The following is a 17,562-nucleotide window of genomic DNA, read 5'->3' as shown; positions in this document are numbered from 1 at the left end:
CGATGAACCTTTATTTTATTCATTTATTTATTTGTGGTGCTGAGAATTGAACCAATGCCTTACACATGCTAGGCAAGTGCTCTACCACTGAGCCACAACCCAGCGCCTATCAAAAGACAGCCTTGTTTTCTCCCTCCTGAACTTGACTCTCTCCATGTTAATGTGTAGCCATCCCTCTGGAGTCAGCAGATGTGAGACGGCTGATGACGGAGTACTTGGCCAATGCGGCTGGACATTCCTTGCTAGTGAACAGGGCTCAGTACATTCCTTGCTAAGGAACAGTGCCCACTAGACCCATCTAAACTTCTGAGGCTTCAGGAGGACCTTGCTGGGCTACAGCCATGGGGAGCAGGGCCCTCAGGTCCTTCCCAGCCCACCCGTCCCTTGCTCCCACTAAGTGACTCCCTTTGTTTTGTAGATGACATGGCAGAACTCCTCCTGGGGGAGTCGAAGCTGGAGCAGTACCTGAAGGAACATCCGCTGAGGCAGGGGGCCAGTCCCCGAGGCCCTAAGCCCCAGCTGACCGAGGTCCGCAAGCATCTGACCGCCGCCCTAGACCGAGGGAACCTCAAGGTACTATGGGCCTCTGGGATGAAGCGGGGACAGCAAGGGATGCTGGCATCATCTCCTCTGGGAGGCGTTGGCTGGGAAGGGTGGCCAGGGACGAACGGGGCCATGTTGGAGTGCTTCTGCACACAGCACGGCTCGTCTTTTGGAAGCAGGCCAGCTTCCCGGGCCATCAAGCTGAACCCCTGGGGGGCTCTCTCTGAGAGTGCTCAGTGACCTACCATCCTGACAGAAGGCACCAGTCTCCCATGGTGCTTGAAGTAAAGCCTCAACAGAGTGACCTCAGCGTTACTCTGAGGCTTAGAGAACAGCCTGACGCTTTGCCCCACTGTAGAAGAGAGAGAAGTTGGTTATGAGCGTCATCAGTGCACAATTTCCTAACCAAATCATGTGGCTTGTGAATGCAATGGGCAACTCTGGCCCAGAGCCAGGGATTTCATACTGACTCCCACAGGCCTGGCACTGCCTCTGAGTGGGGGGCACCAGGAGCTTCCCTGCCTGAGCCTGGACCCTTGTCTCCTCGCATGGGACACTGCAGCTCCCCATTGGTCTGCCTTCCCGTCACACTCTGCTCCTCACCTGCTTTCCCCCCTTGCTCCTCAGGAACCCCTCCCACCCCTCGCCTTCCACAGGGGCATCTCTCCTTGTTCGCCCTGCTCCTCCTCCCATCCCTTTAGCTGTGGACCCTGCCCATCACTGAAGTCTGGCCCTCACTGCTTTCTGAGGCCACTCTGTTGAAATGATTAACTGCATCTCAGCCCCATCCTCTGGGTCCCTTCATCTCCCTTAGGGCCCCCTTTCCCCCCAGAATATATTTCCACTGAGGACAGAGAGTTATATGTGAACTCTTGAAGCTCTGACTTCTTTTTTCCTTTGATGATGAGTTCTCTTTCACTTTCCTTCTCTTTCGGTCTCAGAATCTTCTGGGGCTACTTCTTTGGTCTTCACTCTTGTCCATTTGTATGCACTCACCCACCTGTTGTCAGAAGCCAGATTTTTTTGGCTTTACCTTTTGCATCTGTATTGGAAACGTGAGTTTGCTTTCAACTTTCTCTGTGACCCTGGGGAGGTCACGCTCCTCTCTGGGGCAAGGTTCTATGGTTTTAATGGGCTCTTGCAAGCCTGAGCTTGGATCCTCTCAGTTCCCACATGCTCTGAGACTATGAGCCTTCATTCATGTTCTTCCTCCTGGCCATCTGGCCACCTCCCTGCCTCTGTCCCAGGAGGCTTGGGAAGCCCTGGAAAGATGGTGTTACTGTCTGCTGGCTGTGCCTCGCTGTGCCCTCTGGCTGTGCCTCATGCCTTCTGGAAGTGCTGACAGAGGACACCCTTTCAGAAGGTCTCTGGTTCTCTGTCTGCACTGGACCACCTTAGCCCCTGGGAGGCCAGCTCAAGGGCACCGCTGTCACTGGGAAGCCCAGGCTCATGGGGACCTGCCATTGTACTTGGGCCTTACACTAGGCCTTCATCACCCCTCCTTTTGTCCTCAGGGCCAGGTCACCTAGGATGAAGTTAGGGAGTGTTTGTCTGCCTATCTGCTGTTCTTAACCAAAAGACACTGGGGTGAGTCTTGGTCAGCAGGAGAGAGTGGAGGGACAGTGGGCCTGTGGGGCCACAGCTCACAGGATAGTCATTGAGACCCAAGTGTCCTGCCAGGTATGAGCCTGTGACTGTGTGTTAAGGGAGACATCCTGCTCAATTCTTTCCTATCCTTAACCTTCATCTTGAAACATTAGCCATTTATCTCCCTGGTCTTTATTCTCTGTCCTCTTTAAACCGATGTGGTAGTAAGAACGTTGAATTTCAAGTTGAAATTCCACAGTTTGAGTCCCTGTCCTGGGCTTATAAACTGTGCGATCTTGGGAAGTTATTTAACTTCTCTGAACTCCATGTTTCTCAGCTGTAGGCTGACATGGGTCAGGATTGTTTTAAGGTTGAAATATGGAAGTGCTTTCAAAGCTCTACCCCACTGGACACCTGCCCTTTACTGTTGTTTTATTGCTTCTACCAAAGGGTTTCCCTCTTGTTGCTGTTTTTAGCTTCCTTCACCTTATAAAGCATGTTCTAGAGTCGAGCAGCTTCTGCACAGGTGTGTTGCCACACTCACACTGGCTAATGTGGAACTTCTAAAGTCCAGTGTGTCTCAAGTGACCGAGGCTGGGAGGAGCAGTCAGCCTGCAGTGAGCGCTGATGGAGCCTTGGATGAGGAGGTTGCCTCTGGTTTAGGGCAAGAAGATTGTGCTTGTTACACACAAGGCAAGCACCTGGCCCCGCGCTGGGGCTCTGCCTCCACTCTGGAGCTGGGTGGCCTGGACCGAGTTACTTTCTTGCTGTCACTGGTGCGGGCAAGCTCTCCTGGCAAGGCCCTCCTGGGGTGTCCATCCTGTGCCTCCGGACTATGAGTTTCTCCAAGCAGATTTTCTATCGGGCCCTTCAGTTTCCTTTTTTTAGACTTACTTTTCTTGTAGCAAAATATACTTAATGTAAAATGGACTGTTTGAACCACTGTTAGTGCACAGCTCAGGGGTGTTATGTGCATCATCACGACCACTCACCCCCAGGACTCTGTCACCTTTCTGGATGAACCTCTGACCTCATTTGGCACCAGCTCCTATTCTCCCTTCAATTGGCTAAAGCCAGGGCTCAGGTGTGGAGAGCTGGGGAAGGAGGGGGACTCCAGAGTCTCCTAGGAAACTCTCTGAAGTACCCAGCCCTGGAGCTGCTTTTGCCCTGCGGTGGGTGCTTTTTTCAAAGCTCTTTCACCTTCTCAAGTCTGTCTCCAGGTGGCGCTCTGACTTCCTGCACGGGACCCTCTCCCTGGGCCCCTCCGACACCCTCTCGGAGGCCTTGGCCCTCTGCTGTCCTCCCATGCTTGGTGCTGCTGTTACTGGCGTCCTAGGCCTGAGGCCTAACTCCAGTTCTGGCCACTCGGCCCAAAAACCCAGTGGAAAAGGTCATGGCGAGAGCGGAAGAGGAAACGAATCACGTGGCCACATTGGGAAGGCAGATGACACTTGGTGTCCTGGCCCTGTCTTTGGGGCACTGACAGGAGCTTTGGATTTAAAGGAGGAGGAATCAGGGCGGAGGGTAGGAGGGTACCTAACTGAGCAGCGTTGATCAGACTGTGGCCTGCTGGGCCGTGCTCTCAGGCCCGGGTCTGCCAGGAGGCTCTGCCAGGTGGCTCTGCGGCAGTCCTTCTGACTGGCGGGGGCAACTTCCACCTGCTTTCAGTGTGTTCGCCTGTCAGACCTGTGATTCTGGGAGGGGTGATGTCTGGGGACTTGGAGGCACCATTCAGGGGGGACAGAACCGGAGGCTGCCGCTCTTGCCTCAGTCTCCCAGGAGGATGAGATAGGCTAAGCCCATGTGTTACTGGGTTGAGAGGAAGGCTCCTTGGTGATCACAGGCCTCCACGTAGGAGTGAGGCCCCTCACCCGGAGTTGAAGGTAGTCAAGGAAGCAGACAGAAGAGGAAGCAGGGGTGCTGGGACTGACCCTGCTTTTACTCCCCCACAGGGCCTTGCAGGCCTCAGTAAAGAGTCGCTGCTCTCAGCACAGTGGCCTTACTAAGGCCCGTTACACTGTCTGGTGTCCCTACTCCCTTCAAAGAAGTGTCGACCCCTTTGGCAGACAGGGCTGCTTCTTCATGCTCTGCCTGCTCTCCTGTGTTTTGTCACCCACCTGTCAGAGCCGCAGGTGACAGAGGAGTGCAGGTGTGCCTCTCTGAGCAGAGCCACCAAGCGTGACAACTTAGCTGTGAGGAGAAGGCCCAGGAGAGGTGATGGCTATGTTTCCTAGTCTAGATGGCTGGGTCACCTCTTGTCTCTAGCCATTGAGGCTGGGGAGGGCAAGGCAGAGGAGGTGGCACTTGGGGTCGAGAGGGGACAGGAAGGAAGGTGACCCCTCAGACCTGCCACAGCCCTCAGCCGCAGGAAGGAGGACTCTGGTCAGCAACAGCTTCACAGGCTTGATCATTCAGTGGGAAACATTGCCCCTGATGGGAAAGTAAGTCCTGACCTCACAGCCACTTGGCAAGCCCCGTGTGGGTGATTTGGGCTTTGGTCTGTGCGTGTCCAGTGCCAGGGACAGGACCCCAGGACACCAGGCAGTGGCCTCTCTTATTTGGAGAAGGTGCTCACATCGTTGTAGTGCTTACTAGGGAAGTGTTCCTTCCATCTGGGGCCCAGCGCAGCCCAGGGCCCAAGGGGAGCCGCAGGGGTCTGGGTTATTTGTTTTCACAACGACCTTGAGGTATGATTCCCATGCTGTTGAGTTCACCCACTTAAAGTGTACAGTGCAGTGGTTTTTAGCATCTTCCTGAAGTTATGCAGACTGTCACCATGATACCCTGGAACATTTCATCATGCCCCAAAGGAACCATGCATGCAGCCACTGGTCGACATTCCTACTTCCCAGACCCCAGCCCTTGGCACACCGACTTACTTCTGACTACAGATTTGCCTCTTCTAGATGTTTCCTATAATGGAGGCATACAATATGTGGCCTTTTGTGCTGATCTTTGACTTGGAATAATGCTGGGGGGTTTCCTCTGTATTGTGGTACTTAATTTTTGATTATGACCAATATTCTATTTTATGGCTAGACCACATTTTTATGGATACTTGGGTTGTTTGTGCTTTGGGCTGTTGTGGGTAATACGCTGTGGACATTGATGGGCCGGTTTTCATGTGGGGGCGGGGGGCTTTATGGCAGTAGACGGCTGGGCCCTGAGGGAGCATCCCACAAAATACTGTAGGAAAATGCCTTTCTCTCCTTTTCCTTCTAGTCAGAATTCCTACAAGAGTCCAATCTGATCATGGCCAAGCTGAATTATGTGGAAGGAGATTATAAAGAAGCTCTGAACATTTACGCCCGGGCGGGCCTTGATGACCTGCCCCTGACAGCTGTCCCTCCGTACAGGCTGCGGATGATTGCAGAATCCTACGCCACCAAAGGTGAGACCTGGGTCTTTTTCCCTCCGTGTCATGTTCGCTGGGGGTAGCAGAGCCTCCTAGGAGTCCCCTGTGAGAATCCCAGCTAGGCCCCTGTGATGCCCCACTGAGCACTTGGGATGGTTTTAAGCTCAGCAACACTCTGTTTCCTCAGAGCTTGAGTTCTTTGATTATTGCTCAGGGGAACGAAGGAGAAGCATTTCAGTAGAGTTTCTTGGTTATTAATGTGCAACTTCACTAGGGACTTTTCTTGGTAATTGAGTAACTGGACAGTGTATGTCATGTGGTCAACTTCCCACATGCTCTACCATGTTTTTTATTCATTAATGTCACCCCTGGGCTAGTTAAGGTCAATCCACAGCAGTTCCTTTGATGATTAACAGGGTCCCTACTGAAGGGTCAGAGGGAGCTTGTAGTCTAGCATGGTAGGATGCAACCTCACAGAAAGAAAAGGCAGGACACAGGTATTATTGTTGCTAAGCTGCCGATTCTGTCTCTGTAATGGTACAGTCACATTCACTTCATAGAATTAGTGTCAGGATGAAGTAAAATACTGTACGTAAAGCTCTTTATGGTGCCCGGCACATGCTCAGTGCTCAGTGAATATCTTTAGATGCCAGCCCCAAACAAGGCAGCTAATGGTAATAGCCAGGGGTGGGTGATACCTTTGTAGATGGCCTTCAGCAGGGACACTTGGATCTGGACTTCCCAATACTAAGCAGTCACTCTCTGAAGGACCCCCTCTGCCTCCTGCTTCTATAGTCCTGACTGTGCATTGTGACTGACTATGGCTTACACAGGGGCCTGGGCCCTGGACCCAACCCTCTAGAACAGCAGAGAGCTGGCCACTTGAGTATTGCCAGCACATTCTGCCCAAGATGTTGGGGCTCCAGGGGTCCAGCCTGTGGGACTCAGGTGTCCTGTGCAGTGTTGGCTTTGTGACAGGATTGATATATTCACCCAGTTCCCTGGGGAGCTGAGAGGTCTGCCAGGTTCATCTAATTAATTCTAAAAGTCCCTGTGGACCAGGAAAAGATGCCGTTGCTCTTGATGTGGCGCTTGGGCAGCTTAGTGGGCATGAGCCTCGAGGTGGTCTCGGGAGCCTGGGAGCCTGCGCTTCTGTTGGCATGTGCCGCGTTGTGTGCTGTGCTGGGCTCTGCGCCCAGCGGCCCTCTTCTCTCTCTTGTGCTCACTCAGCTTCCCACATTCCCTGGGCTGCTGGGAGCTGTTGTGTGTGTGTTGCACACATACATGTGCTGTTTGGGGCCAGGAACGATATTCTGGAATGAGGGCAAAGCTTCACCTGTCACTTTCCAGTCACCCAATTGACCTGGGCCCCAGTGGCTTGTGGTCAGCAGCTGGGTCATTGGTGGAGGATGGAGGTGGCTTGGGGGCCTGAGCTTAGGTCTTCACATTGGCCCAGACATAGCAGGGTGGAGGCAGGCTGTCTGCTGGTGATAGTGCCAGCTCAGTCTTTTGGCTGCCATGCATGGTGGGAAAGGAGACTTGGTCCCCAAGTCTGCCCTGGTGACATTGGTTAACAGTGGCCCTTCAGCTATGAGTATGACAGATGGCTCTTGGAACACTGGCTGGCTCAAGAGGTGTCCAGGTCTGGCTAGTTTCTGAGCTCTGGAGATGTGAGTAGAGTCACATGTATGCAGGAAGAGGGATGGTCACTCGTGTAGAGAAAGTGGCCAGCAGCCTTGGAGACTCCGGGCCCCTGAGAGCCTGGTTGGCAGCTAGAGCAGTGTAGAGTGGAGGGAGACCAGATGAACTGCCAGCCTGGGTCCAGCTCCCACCTCGGGCACACCTTGGTCCGGTGTCCTTGTGCAAATTCTTTTGTTCCTCAGTCTCTCCAGGGGTCTCAGCAGGTCATCAGGACCGTGTGAGAGAGTACGCATGCAGTGCTGAAAGGCACCTGGCACACAGCGGGCACGATGAGACGGTAGCTTAATAGATGAGTGTGTTGTGGAGTGGGTGGGAGGGAGGCATAGGAGTGACTCATAACAACCCGGGACTTGCCAGCCCAGTTGACGGAGATGCCCAAAGACAGGTGAACTCTCTGAGGGCTTAAGAGACCTTCAGTCTCGGCTGTTTCTTCTCCAAGGTTCCAGAGAATTTTCAAGGAGAGACAGTTGGCAGGAGAGCCCATGACTGCTGATGTACAAAGCACCTTAAAGCAGAAGGAGTGCCATGGCCGGTGGCTGCCCAGGCGGGCTGTTCATTATTAGCTCAGGTTCCCCACACTTGTAAATTAGCATTTCAACATCGAGCCCCTTCATTCTGCTTAAATATTTGTTTTTCTAGTTTCTTTGGAAAGAAGGGAGAGCTATCCCGTCCACCCCCAAGGCCAGACCACATTGGGGCTGTGGGGCAGCTGCCCCTTGAGTGGGATGTCCCCAGCTCCGCCCCTCTCCATGCTGCCTGTGCACTGCTCCAAGCAGCAGGACTGACCTGCATGCTTTCTAGGTCCACCTGGACCTTTTCATGATGATCCAAAGGCTGACATGAAACATGACCATGACCAAGGTTTTAGCCAGAGCCTGGTCTCGACCATGACCCACGCAGATGGGACAAACTGGGTTTAAACAGGCTGGCTGCAACATTAAGCTAAGAAGGTGGTTGTGAAAAATCACATGGCACAGAAAGCAGTATCCAGAAAGCAGGGCAGGACGGCTCTTTGACTTTCAGGGTCAAGCTTGTAGGCTGGAGCATGAGCCTGCGTTTGATTTATTTTATAACAGGGATAGGGATTCAAGGGCGAGGTCTTGTTTCATGGTGTCCTGTGGTCAGCAGATTGATTGGTATCTTTGCAGGTCACTCCCATCTCAGGTGCTGTGTGGGATCTTAGGCAGAGCTTGAAGGGAAGGTTTACCTGCATCAAGTGATCAATCCCCGAGGGGGTGCTACAGGGAGTTGGCAATGCCAGACCTATCCCCTCACTTGGCTACTATGCGCAACAGTCCACACACAGCTCATGGATGGCTCGTGACAGCCTGGAAATGCCATGGCTCCCACACACCTGCTCTTCTGAGTGGAAGGGAGTTGGCCATTGCTTGCTGGGAGTCAGAAGCCAGTATCCTTCAGTTACTGAGGCCTTCTGTGGGCCAGCATCAGGTGGGACTTTACTGTTTTTTACTTCTCCAAACTCCAAGCTTACAGATGAAAGAAGGAGACCTGGTGAAGTTACCAGTGACCTCAGTGACCGAGTGCACTGAGATTCCTGTGCCCTGCACTGCGTCCTCTTTGGGTTTCCCATTCAGGCCTCACAGCTGCCCTACAGTGTGAACACCATTATGCTTTCTGTTTTGCAGACAAGGAAACTGAGGCAAGTTAGAGGGAAGTTAGAGAACCTTGGCAGAGGTCTAGAGCAAGAAGAGGTCAAACCAGAACTTGTCCTGGGAAACTAGTTGAGAGCCTGTGCCACTCTGTGAGTGGCAGGGAGGACTCGAGCTGAATGGAGCGTGCCCAGCAGTGAGCCCAGATCTCAGTCACTCTGTCCTGTTGGCATGTGGGCTGGTCTCCCTCAGCCATGCACAGCTTCCTCAGGCAAAATGCATCCAGGTCTCCGGAGAATGCCCTGGATTTGTACCTGCTCCCCGTTCTCAGCCCACCCCCTGATGCCTTCACCTCCATTCCACACTCTTGCCTGATTTTCTTCCTGTAAGTTCTGTTTTTTTTTTAAGTTCTGTGTCCTGTCCTCTCTGAAGCCACCTGGGACTCACCCATTCACAGATGCCCATATCTGGTGCGAACTTGACATAGTGGATTAGGATCGTTTGAGAAACGTAGAGAATTGGTTGTAGCATCACCAGATGCGCCTGCCTGTCTGTGAGCTCCTGTAAAGGAAGACTTTCCTCTCACTCGTTTGCTGTCCTTGGGACCCAACACAGTGTCTGTCACATAGTTGGTGCTTAGTTACTGATGGCATTTTACAGGTTCCTCTGCTTGGATTTCTGCCCAGATGCCTGTCTTGTGGGTGGGGCGATCTGGGAGCCATGGCTCCTGGCTGGTCACGGTTGGACGTGCTTTCTGTACCTGTGTGTGAGATGCTGAGCACCTATGGGCCACTCAGTCGTCCCCTCACAGCCGTGGGGCGCACATGCACAGATCCATGTGCCCACTCTCCCGGAGCTGAGGCCACCTCCTCCCCTTCTCTCCCTCGCACCATCTCTTAGACCTGAGTAGAGAAATGAGGACAGGCGGAAGAGTGAGAAGCTCCTCGGGGTCTGGCAGGTTGGGTTAGCCTGGCGAGTGGAGGGCTGACTCTGGGATAAGGCTCAGGGAATCTCTGGGATACCAAGTGACCACAGATGTTGTTCCCCCAAGACAGGAGGCTGGGAGCAGTAAAAAGAAAGAGGGCCACTGTTTGTGCTGGGACGTGAGGTAACTGTGCAGTCAGGAGAGTGAGAGCTGGAAATGGCGTGGCCTCTGGAGATGGCCTTTCTAAGTAGCTCTGCTGTAATAAAGCGACCAAACACGCCTCAGCCCACCTGGCCAGGGCTGGTGGGGCTGCTCTGCTCCCTGGGAGATGAGACTCTGGTGTCAGGTAACCTGCTGTTCCGCTCTGATTTTATTCTGTGATTTCTAGGTACCTTAATCTAGGTTCTCACTCTAAGTCTCATGTTTTAAATTTACAAGACGGGGCTCTAACAATACCTTACAAGAGTATTAAGAAGACCAAGATGAAACAGGAAGGTGAGTTGAAATACGTAAATGGAGGCCAATGAAAGGGGCTTTGTAGAGTGTGACCCCACTATAGCCGAGGTTGGGAGCAGCAGGAGGCTACAGCCTTACCCCCCCACAGTCCCCGCATCCCCACACCCCGCATCCCCCTGCCTGAAGGCCCCGCCTGTCATGCTCTTTTGCTTGGGTAGCCAGTGGTGCTTCCAGTTGTCCCTGGGACTGGTCTCTTGTCCTTTCTCCCATGTGATATTTAATTGTTCTGAATGTAGACCAAACACATGTGTGTTATAAAATCCAGATGCTCAGACAAGGCAGAGAACATAAAAAGACCTATTCCCCATCTCCCCCGAGGTGGGCTCTTAGAACCTTCCTGCCTCTCCTCCCAGAGGTCCCTACACTTCTCAGAAGTGTGAATTTTTTTTTTTTTTTAATCAGAAGGGGATTTTACAATGTACTCTGCTTTGTGACCTGCTTTTCCCACTTCACCAGGGATCATAAACACTTTCCATGGATACATCTCTGCAGTTTGGGGGACTGTGGATCTTCTCATTGTGTGCACGAGGTAAAACTTACTTAGCTAATCAGCCTCTGTGCTGCACAGAGCTTTTCACGGCCACACATGAAGCTGGGAGGAGGTGTAGCCTGGTCTCTGTGCGTTTCCATGTGATTTCCACAGGAGAGCTGCCAGAAGTGGAGTCTGCCATGTGGGATGGCCTGACCTGTGTGCTTCCTTCCTGCAGTGAGGGTCCAGCTCCTCTCGCTCTGGCCAACACGCAACAGAATCCTTTTCATTTAAAAATGAACATTTATTTTTTAGTTGTGTGCTCAGTATAGGGTATTTGGAAAATAAACAAATATAAAAATTTATATTAAAAATGAAATAGTCACAAAAAGTACTCACATATATTTCTATTAAATATACTTATATATTGATAGTTATTTAAAATCATTTCTATATTGTCAGTTACCATACTGCCACTTTGAGTAGTTAACCACTGTTGAGTGTATATTTAAAAATATGTAGTATATATATAATTTTATATTTAATTGGGATTATGCCCCATGTACTCTTTTATATTTTTTTTACTACATGAGTGTACAATTATTTTTCCATATCATTAAATACTTTCAAAAATGTAGATTTTGACTTCTGCACAGTGGCGTGCCTTATGGTTGATTTTAAGCCAGTTGCCTGGGGAGAGTCCAAGCTGTTGTGTCATGAGTGTTTCCTTTTTGTGACCAGCGTACTTCACTTAGTATAAAGTCCTCATGGTCTGCCTGTGTTGAGCTGGTGTCAGAATCCTTCCTTCTAGAAGGTGAATGATGTTCCATTCTGTGAGTATACACCACGTGTTGACTTAGTCTGTGGCCTAGTGTGTGGTCCATCCTGGAAAAGCTCCCGTGGGCACCTCAGAAGAAGGTGCATGCGGCTATTGGCAGGCAGGGTGCCTGAGCATGTCCACTGGGTCTGGCCGGCTGACGTGGCAGGTTCTGTTTTCTTACCTTCTGTCTGTCCATTCCTGACTAAGTGTGGAACAATTGTTACAGAATTCTCGACTTCTCCCTTAAATTCTGTCTGGATTTGGTTCACATATTTTGATGGTCTGTTATCAGGTGTGTAAATGTTTTCACCTGTCACATCTTGCTAAACCTTTTATTAATATAGAAAATCCTTAGTCTGTTGCACTCTTTTTTGATTTAAAGTGTATTTTCTCAGATATTAGTGTAGCTACCCCTTTTTCTTTTGGTCACTATTTATGTGAAATATCTTTTTTCATCCTTTCACTTTGATTTACTGAATGGTCTCTCACAGACAGCAGGTAGTTGGACCGTGTTTTTCACACTCCTCTGCCAGTCCCTGTCCTTTCACTGGAGAGGGCATCCACCTTTGTTGAGATCATCGACCGTCTGGTGTCACTTTGTTCCACCTCCAGGACTTCCTTGAGCGTTTCTAGCAGTGCGCTCCCCTAGCCCTTGTTTACCTAGGAGTCTCTCAGGTGCTCCTCTCTCGGGAAGGACAGCTTTGCCAGACACAGGTTCTTGGCCAACAGAATGTTTCTTCCAGTACTCTGAATATATCGGCCCACTCGATGCATTTTGGGCCATGGATGTTTCTGATGAGCAATCTCCTGATCACCCACCGAGGATTCCTTCTATGTGAGTCGCTTCTCTCTTGCTTTTTGAGCATCCTCTGTCTTTGCTAAGTAGGTTATAATGTAGGTCTCTTCAGTGCATCTTAACTTGGAGTTTGTTGAGCTTCTTGGATGTTTGTGTTCATCTTTTTCATCACATTGGGGAATTTTTCAGTCACTGGAGGGAATGCTTAGCTGCCTGGCTTCTGTAGGCCGCACGTTGGTGGCTCTGGGAACACTCGCATGGCTGCTGCTACGCTAAGAGCTGACCATGACTCTAAGTTACCATCAAGCCTTCCTCTGGACATTGCCAGCTTTTAACAGACTCCAGGTTCCAAAAATGTTACATGGGACAGACTGTGCCTGTGTCATTGTTGCCTAAGCAAGAAGATACTCCTGGGACTTCCCACCATCTTCTCGGAATCCTGTTTATAGCTTTTATTTGATTATTTATTTTTTGGCACTGGGGATAGAACCCAGGAATTCCCTGCTACCGAGCTACATCCCCAGCCCTTTTTATTTTTATTTTGAGACAGGGTCTCACTAAATTGCAGAGGCTAGTCCCAAACTTATGATCCTCCTGCCTTAACCTCCCTAGTAGCTTAGAGGTGTGTGCCACAGCACCTGGCAATGTTTCCAGCTTTTTAAAATAACATTTATTGGTATATAATTTACTTAGTTACCATGTTATATAACCACCACCATCAATTTCTGAAAAATTCTATCACCCAGGCCTAAAAAGAAACCTGTATTCATTAGAAGTCACTTCCTATTTTCCAAACCCATCCCCAACCTGCAGCCCTAGTCAACCGCTAATTATTTATCTGTATATTTGTTTATCCTAGGCATTTTATGCAAACGAATCATATTCTATAAGAATTTTTACATCTGTCCTCTTTCCCTTTGTCTACTCTTTTAAGGTTCCTGCACGTGAGAGCAGGTGTCAGTCCTGGTGATGCTGAGCGCTGTGCTGTCCTGTGAAGATCCATTTGCACATTGTTAATCTTGCGTTCAGTTGGTGAACCCTGGGTCGGTTCCACTTTTTGGCGATTCTGAATAATGCTGCTATAAACACTGCATAGAGATTTTGGGTAGACATTCTCATTTCCCTTGGCCACCAGGTCACCGGGCAGCTCCGAGGAGCTGGTCATGGCTGTTTTCCAAGGCAGCCTCACCAGCACAGAGGTTCCCTGCATCCTCATCAGCGTTGCCAGTGTTTGTCCCTTGATGATAGCTGTCCTACAGCGGGTGAAGCCAGCCTCACTTATTCGCAGTTGCCTAATGACGAGTGATATTGGGCAGTTTTTCATGTGCTTATTGCTTTTTGTATATCTTGTTTGGAGAGATATCTATTCAAACCCTTTGCCTATTTTAAAATTGGAATATTTGTCTTTTTACTCTTTGAGTTGTAATAGTTCTTTGTGTGTTCCAGTTTTGCACAGATACATGGTTGTAAATATTTTATCTGAGTCTGGTTGTCTTTTCACTTTCTTTCTTTCTTTTTTTTTTTTTTTAGTTGTCGTTGGATATAACTTTATTTTATTTATTTATTTTACGTGGTGCTGAGGATCGAACCCAGGGCCTCCCATGTGCTATGCGAGTGCTCTACCGCTGAGCCACAACTCCCGCTCCTCTTTTCACTTTCTTAATGTTAACCTTTGAAATGCAAAAATTTCTTAGTTTTGATTAAGTCCAGGTTATCTATTTTTTCTTCTGTTGTTTTCATGCTTTTGATTTTGTATCTAATAAACATTGCTTAATCAATGCTATGAAGATTTTCTGCTATTGTTTATTCTAAGAGTTTGTTGTTGTTTTTTGTACTAGGGGTTGAGCTCAGGGGTGATTACACTGAACCACATCCCCAGTCTCTTTTATTTTTTATTTTAAACAAGTTCTTGTTAAATTGCTGAGGCTGGCCTTGAACTTGCAATCCTCTTGCTTCAGTCTCCTGAGTCACTGGGATTACAGGTGTGTGCCACTGTGCCCAGCATAGTTTTATATTTTAAACTCTTAAATTTAGGTCTCTGATCCATTTTGGCCTCTCATCAAAATGTTTCAGGCACACACTTGTAATCCCAGTTCCTGGGGAGGCTGAGGCAGAAGGATTACAAGTTTGAAGCCAGGCTGAGCAACTGAGTGAGTTTTGATGCTGTCTCAAAATATATTTGGTCTCTCATCCAAATATATGTTTGTGAGGACAGGGGAAAAATTCTTTTCTTTGGGGATGGGTACTGGGAATTGAACTCAGGGGCACTCCACCACTGAGCCAGCCCTATTTTGTATTTTATTTAGAGACAGGGTCTCACTGAGTTGTTTAGCACCTTGCTTTTGCTGAGGCTGGCTTTGAACTCGCAATCCTCCTGCTTCAGCCTCCTGAGCCACGGGATTATAGGCGTGTACCACCACACCTGGCTGGGCAAAATTCTTTTGTATGTGAATTTCTAGTTGTGCCAGCACCGTTTGTTGAAAAGACTATTCTTTCCCTAATGAATTGTCCTGTTATTCTTGTTTAATCAATTAAACATCAATGTAATTGTTTATTTCTGGACTCTCAGTTCTGTTCTCTTGGTCTATATGCCTATCCTTATGCCAGTACCGCAGTGTATTACTGTAATGTTGTGGTTTGGATCTTTAATGTCTGCCCCCAAACTCATGTGCTATGCAATGCAGGAATGTTCAGAGGGCTGAAACGAGGAAGCTGTCACCTTATTGGTGGCCTAATCCACCTGATAGATTAATAATTTGAATGGATAGCTGGGTGGTAGCTGTAGGCAGAGAGGGTGTAGCTGAAGGAAGTAGGTCACTGGGGATTGTCCTGGTCTGTACCTATCCCTGGCCCCTTCCTCTTTCTCTGCCTCCTGGCTGCCATGAGCTAAGCAGCTTTCCTCTGCCACAGCCTTCTCCATGATATTCTGCCTCATCTCGGTCCTAGGGCAGTGAAGTCATCCTGTTATCTACTGAACCTCTGAAACATGAGCTCAAAATAACCTTTTTCTCTTTTAAGCTGTTCTTGTCAGCTATTTTGGTCATAGTGACAAAAAGCTCACTAACATGTAGCTCTATAGTAAGTTTTGAATTTGGAAAGTGTAAGCCCCTCCAACTTTGTTTTTTTTTCAAGATTATTTTGGCTCTTGTGGACCTGTTACATTTCCACATGAATTTTAGGATATATTGTAAATTAGTGCAGGAAAAATTTTGATGGAGATTGTATATGGGAATACTATCATCTTAACAGTGTTAGGTCTTACAATCTGTGAATATGGGCTGTCTTCTTTCATTAATTTAAAAAATGTTTTGTAGATTTTTGGTGACAAGCCTTACATTCCTTTTGTTAACTTTTATTCTAAGTATTTTACTCTTTTTGATGTTATTATGTATAGAATTTTTTCTGATTTCATCTTGAGATTGCTCATTGCTATAGAAATATAACCAATATTTATGTATTGATCTAAACTTATTAATTAGCTCTAATAGTTTTTTTTATTAGAGCATTATAATTATACATAGTATTTGGGTTCATTTTGACAAAATCATACATTCAAGGACTTTGATTTGGATCCCCACTGTCCCCCTCCTTCCCCCCATCCCTATTCTCCCTGCTTTACTAAACAACCTTTCTTTCAAACATTTGTAAAGGTGAAGTTCCCTCTGGTACCTTTATATATGAATATAACATGATTTTGTTAAATTCATTCCATATTTCGTCCCCCTTCCCATCCCTCCTCCCTCCTTCTTCATCTCCTCTTATTCTCGTGATCTTCCCTGAATTTTTATGGTATCTGATCCCCTCCCCAACTGCCTCCTTTCCCTTATTTTGCTCCATCTTCCACATATGAGAGAAAATGTTCAATCCTTGATTTTCTTCATCTGGCTTATTTCACTTAGTGTGATCTTCTCCATTTCCATCCATTTACTAGCAAGTGCCATTATTTCATTCTTTTATATGGCTGAGTAAAACTCCATTGAGTACATACATCACATTTTTTTTAAAGGGAGAGAGAGAGAGAGAGAGAGAGAGAGAGAGACAGAGAGAATTTTTTAATATTTATTTTTTAGTTCTTGGCAGACACAACATCTTTGTTTGTATGTGGTGCTGAGGATCGAACCCGGGCCAAACGCATGCCAGGCAAGCGCGCTACCGCTTGAGCCACATCCCCAGCCCTCTATTCATCTTTTGATGGGCATCTGGGTTGATTTAATAATTTGGTTATTGTGAGTTGTGCTGCTATAAACACTGAAGTGGCTATATCATTATAGTATGCTGATTTTAGATCTTTTGAATATATATCAAGGAGTAGGTCATATGGTGGTCCTATTTCTAGTTTTTTGAGGACTCTCCACACTGCTTTCTAGAGTAATTTACTAATTTGCTGTCCCACCAACAATGTATGAGTGTACCTCTTTCCCCACATCCTCACCAACATTTATTATTATTGGTATTCTTGATAATTGCCATTCTGACTGGAGTAAGATGAAATCCTAGTGTAGTTTTGATTTGCATTTCCCTAATTGCTAGAGATGTTGAACATTTTTTTCATATTTTTCCTGACCATTTGTATTTCTTCTTTTGAGAAGCTTCTGTGTTAGTTTTTGCCCATTTATTGATTGGGCTGTTTGTTTTTTTGGCATTGAGTTTTTTGAGTTCTTTGTATATTCTGGATATTAATCCTCATCAGACGAGTAGCTGGCAAAGATATTCTCCCATTCCACAGGCTCTCTCTTCACCCTCTTAATCATTTCCTTTGCTGTGTGGAAGCTTTTTTAATTTGATGGCATCCCTCTTATTGATTCTTGGTTTTATTTCTTGAGTTTCTGGGTCTTGTTTTGGAAGTTGGTGCCAGCACTTCTATAATGGATTGTTGACCCTGTTTTTTTCTAGCAGTTGCAAGGTTTCTGGTCTAATTTCTAAGGCTTTGATCCATTTTGATTTGACTTTTGTGCCAGGTGAAAGATAGAAATCTAAATCTAATAGTTTTTTTTTTTTTGAGGACTCTCTAGAATTTTCTACATAAGATCATCTGAAAGTAAATGTAGTTTTCCTTCTTTGCTTCCAATATGGGTAACTTTTTTTCTTCATTGCCTGATTGCCTTGGCTTGTACCCCCACTGCCATGTTGGACAGAAGTGACCAGAGTAGACATCCTTATTTCAGGGGGAAAGCGTTCAGTCCATTAAGTATGATTTTTCATATGTGGCCTTTATCAACCTGAAGAAGTTCTTTCCTATT

General features: G+C 47.8%; 1 protein-coding gene and 1 long non-coding RNA gene across 10 annotated transcripts in view; both read left to right on the top strand.

The window, feature by feature from the left end:
• The first annotated feature begins 236 nt into the window (after window positions 1-236).
• The window catches only part of Ttc7b (tetratricopeptide repeat domain 7B), a 213,979-nt gene continuing 196,653 nt past the window's right edge, over window positions 237-17,562 (top strand). For 2 of the 9 annotated variants that reach the window (XM_048799180.1, XM_048799181.1), the window contains exons 1-2: window positions 237-573; window positions 5,353-5,521. In XM_048799180.1, coding sequence (XP_048655137.1) covers window positions 424-573; window positions 5,353-5,521 — 319 coding nt within the window. In that variant the 5' untranslated portion in view covers window positions 237-423. The remainder of the gene's footprint in view (window positions 574-5,352; window positions 5,522-17,562) is intronic. The other 7 variants (XM_048799185.1, XM_048799182.1, XM_048799179.1 and 4 more) reach the window with 6 other exon arrangements.
• LOC125615344 lies at window positions 10,837-13,800 on the top strand. The gene is made up of 2 exons (XR_007345945.1): window positions 10,837-12,361; window positions 13,257-13,800. It is a non-coding gene; the product is annotated as an uncharacterized LOC125615344 (long non-coding RNA).

This window comes from Marmota marmota, unplaced genomic scaffold (assembly GCF_001458135.2).
Source record: "Marmota marmota marmota unplaced genomic scaffold, marMar, whole genome shotgun sequence".
Taxonomy (NCBI): domain Eukaryota; kingdom Metazoa; phylum Chordata; class Mammalia; order Rodentia; family Sciuridae; genus Marmota; species Marmota marmota.
The sequence above is the reverse complement of the archived record's forward strand: the minus strand, read 5'-3'. Positions and strand labels throughout refer to the sequence as shown.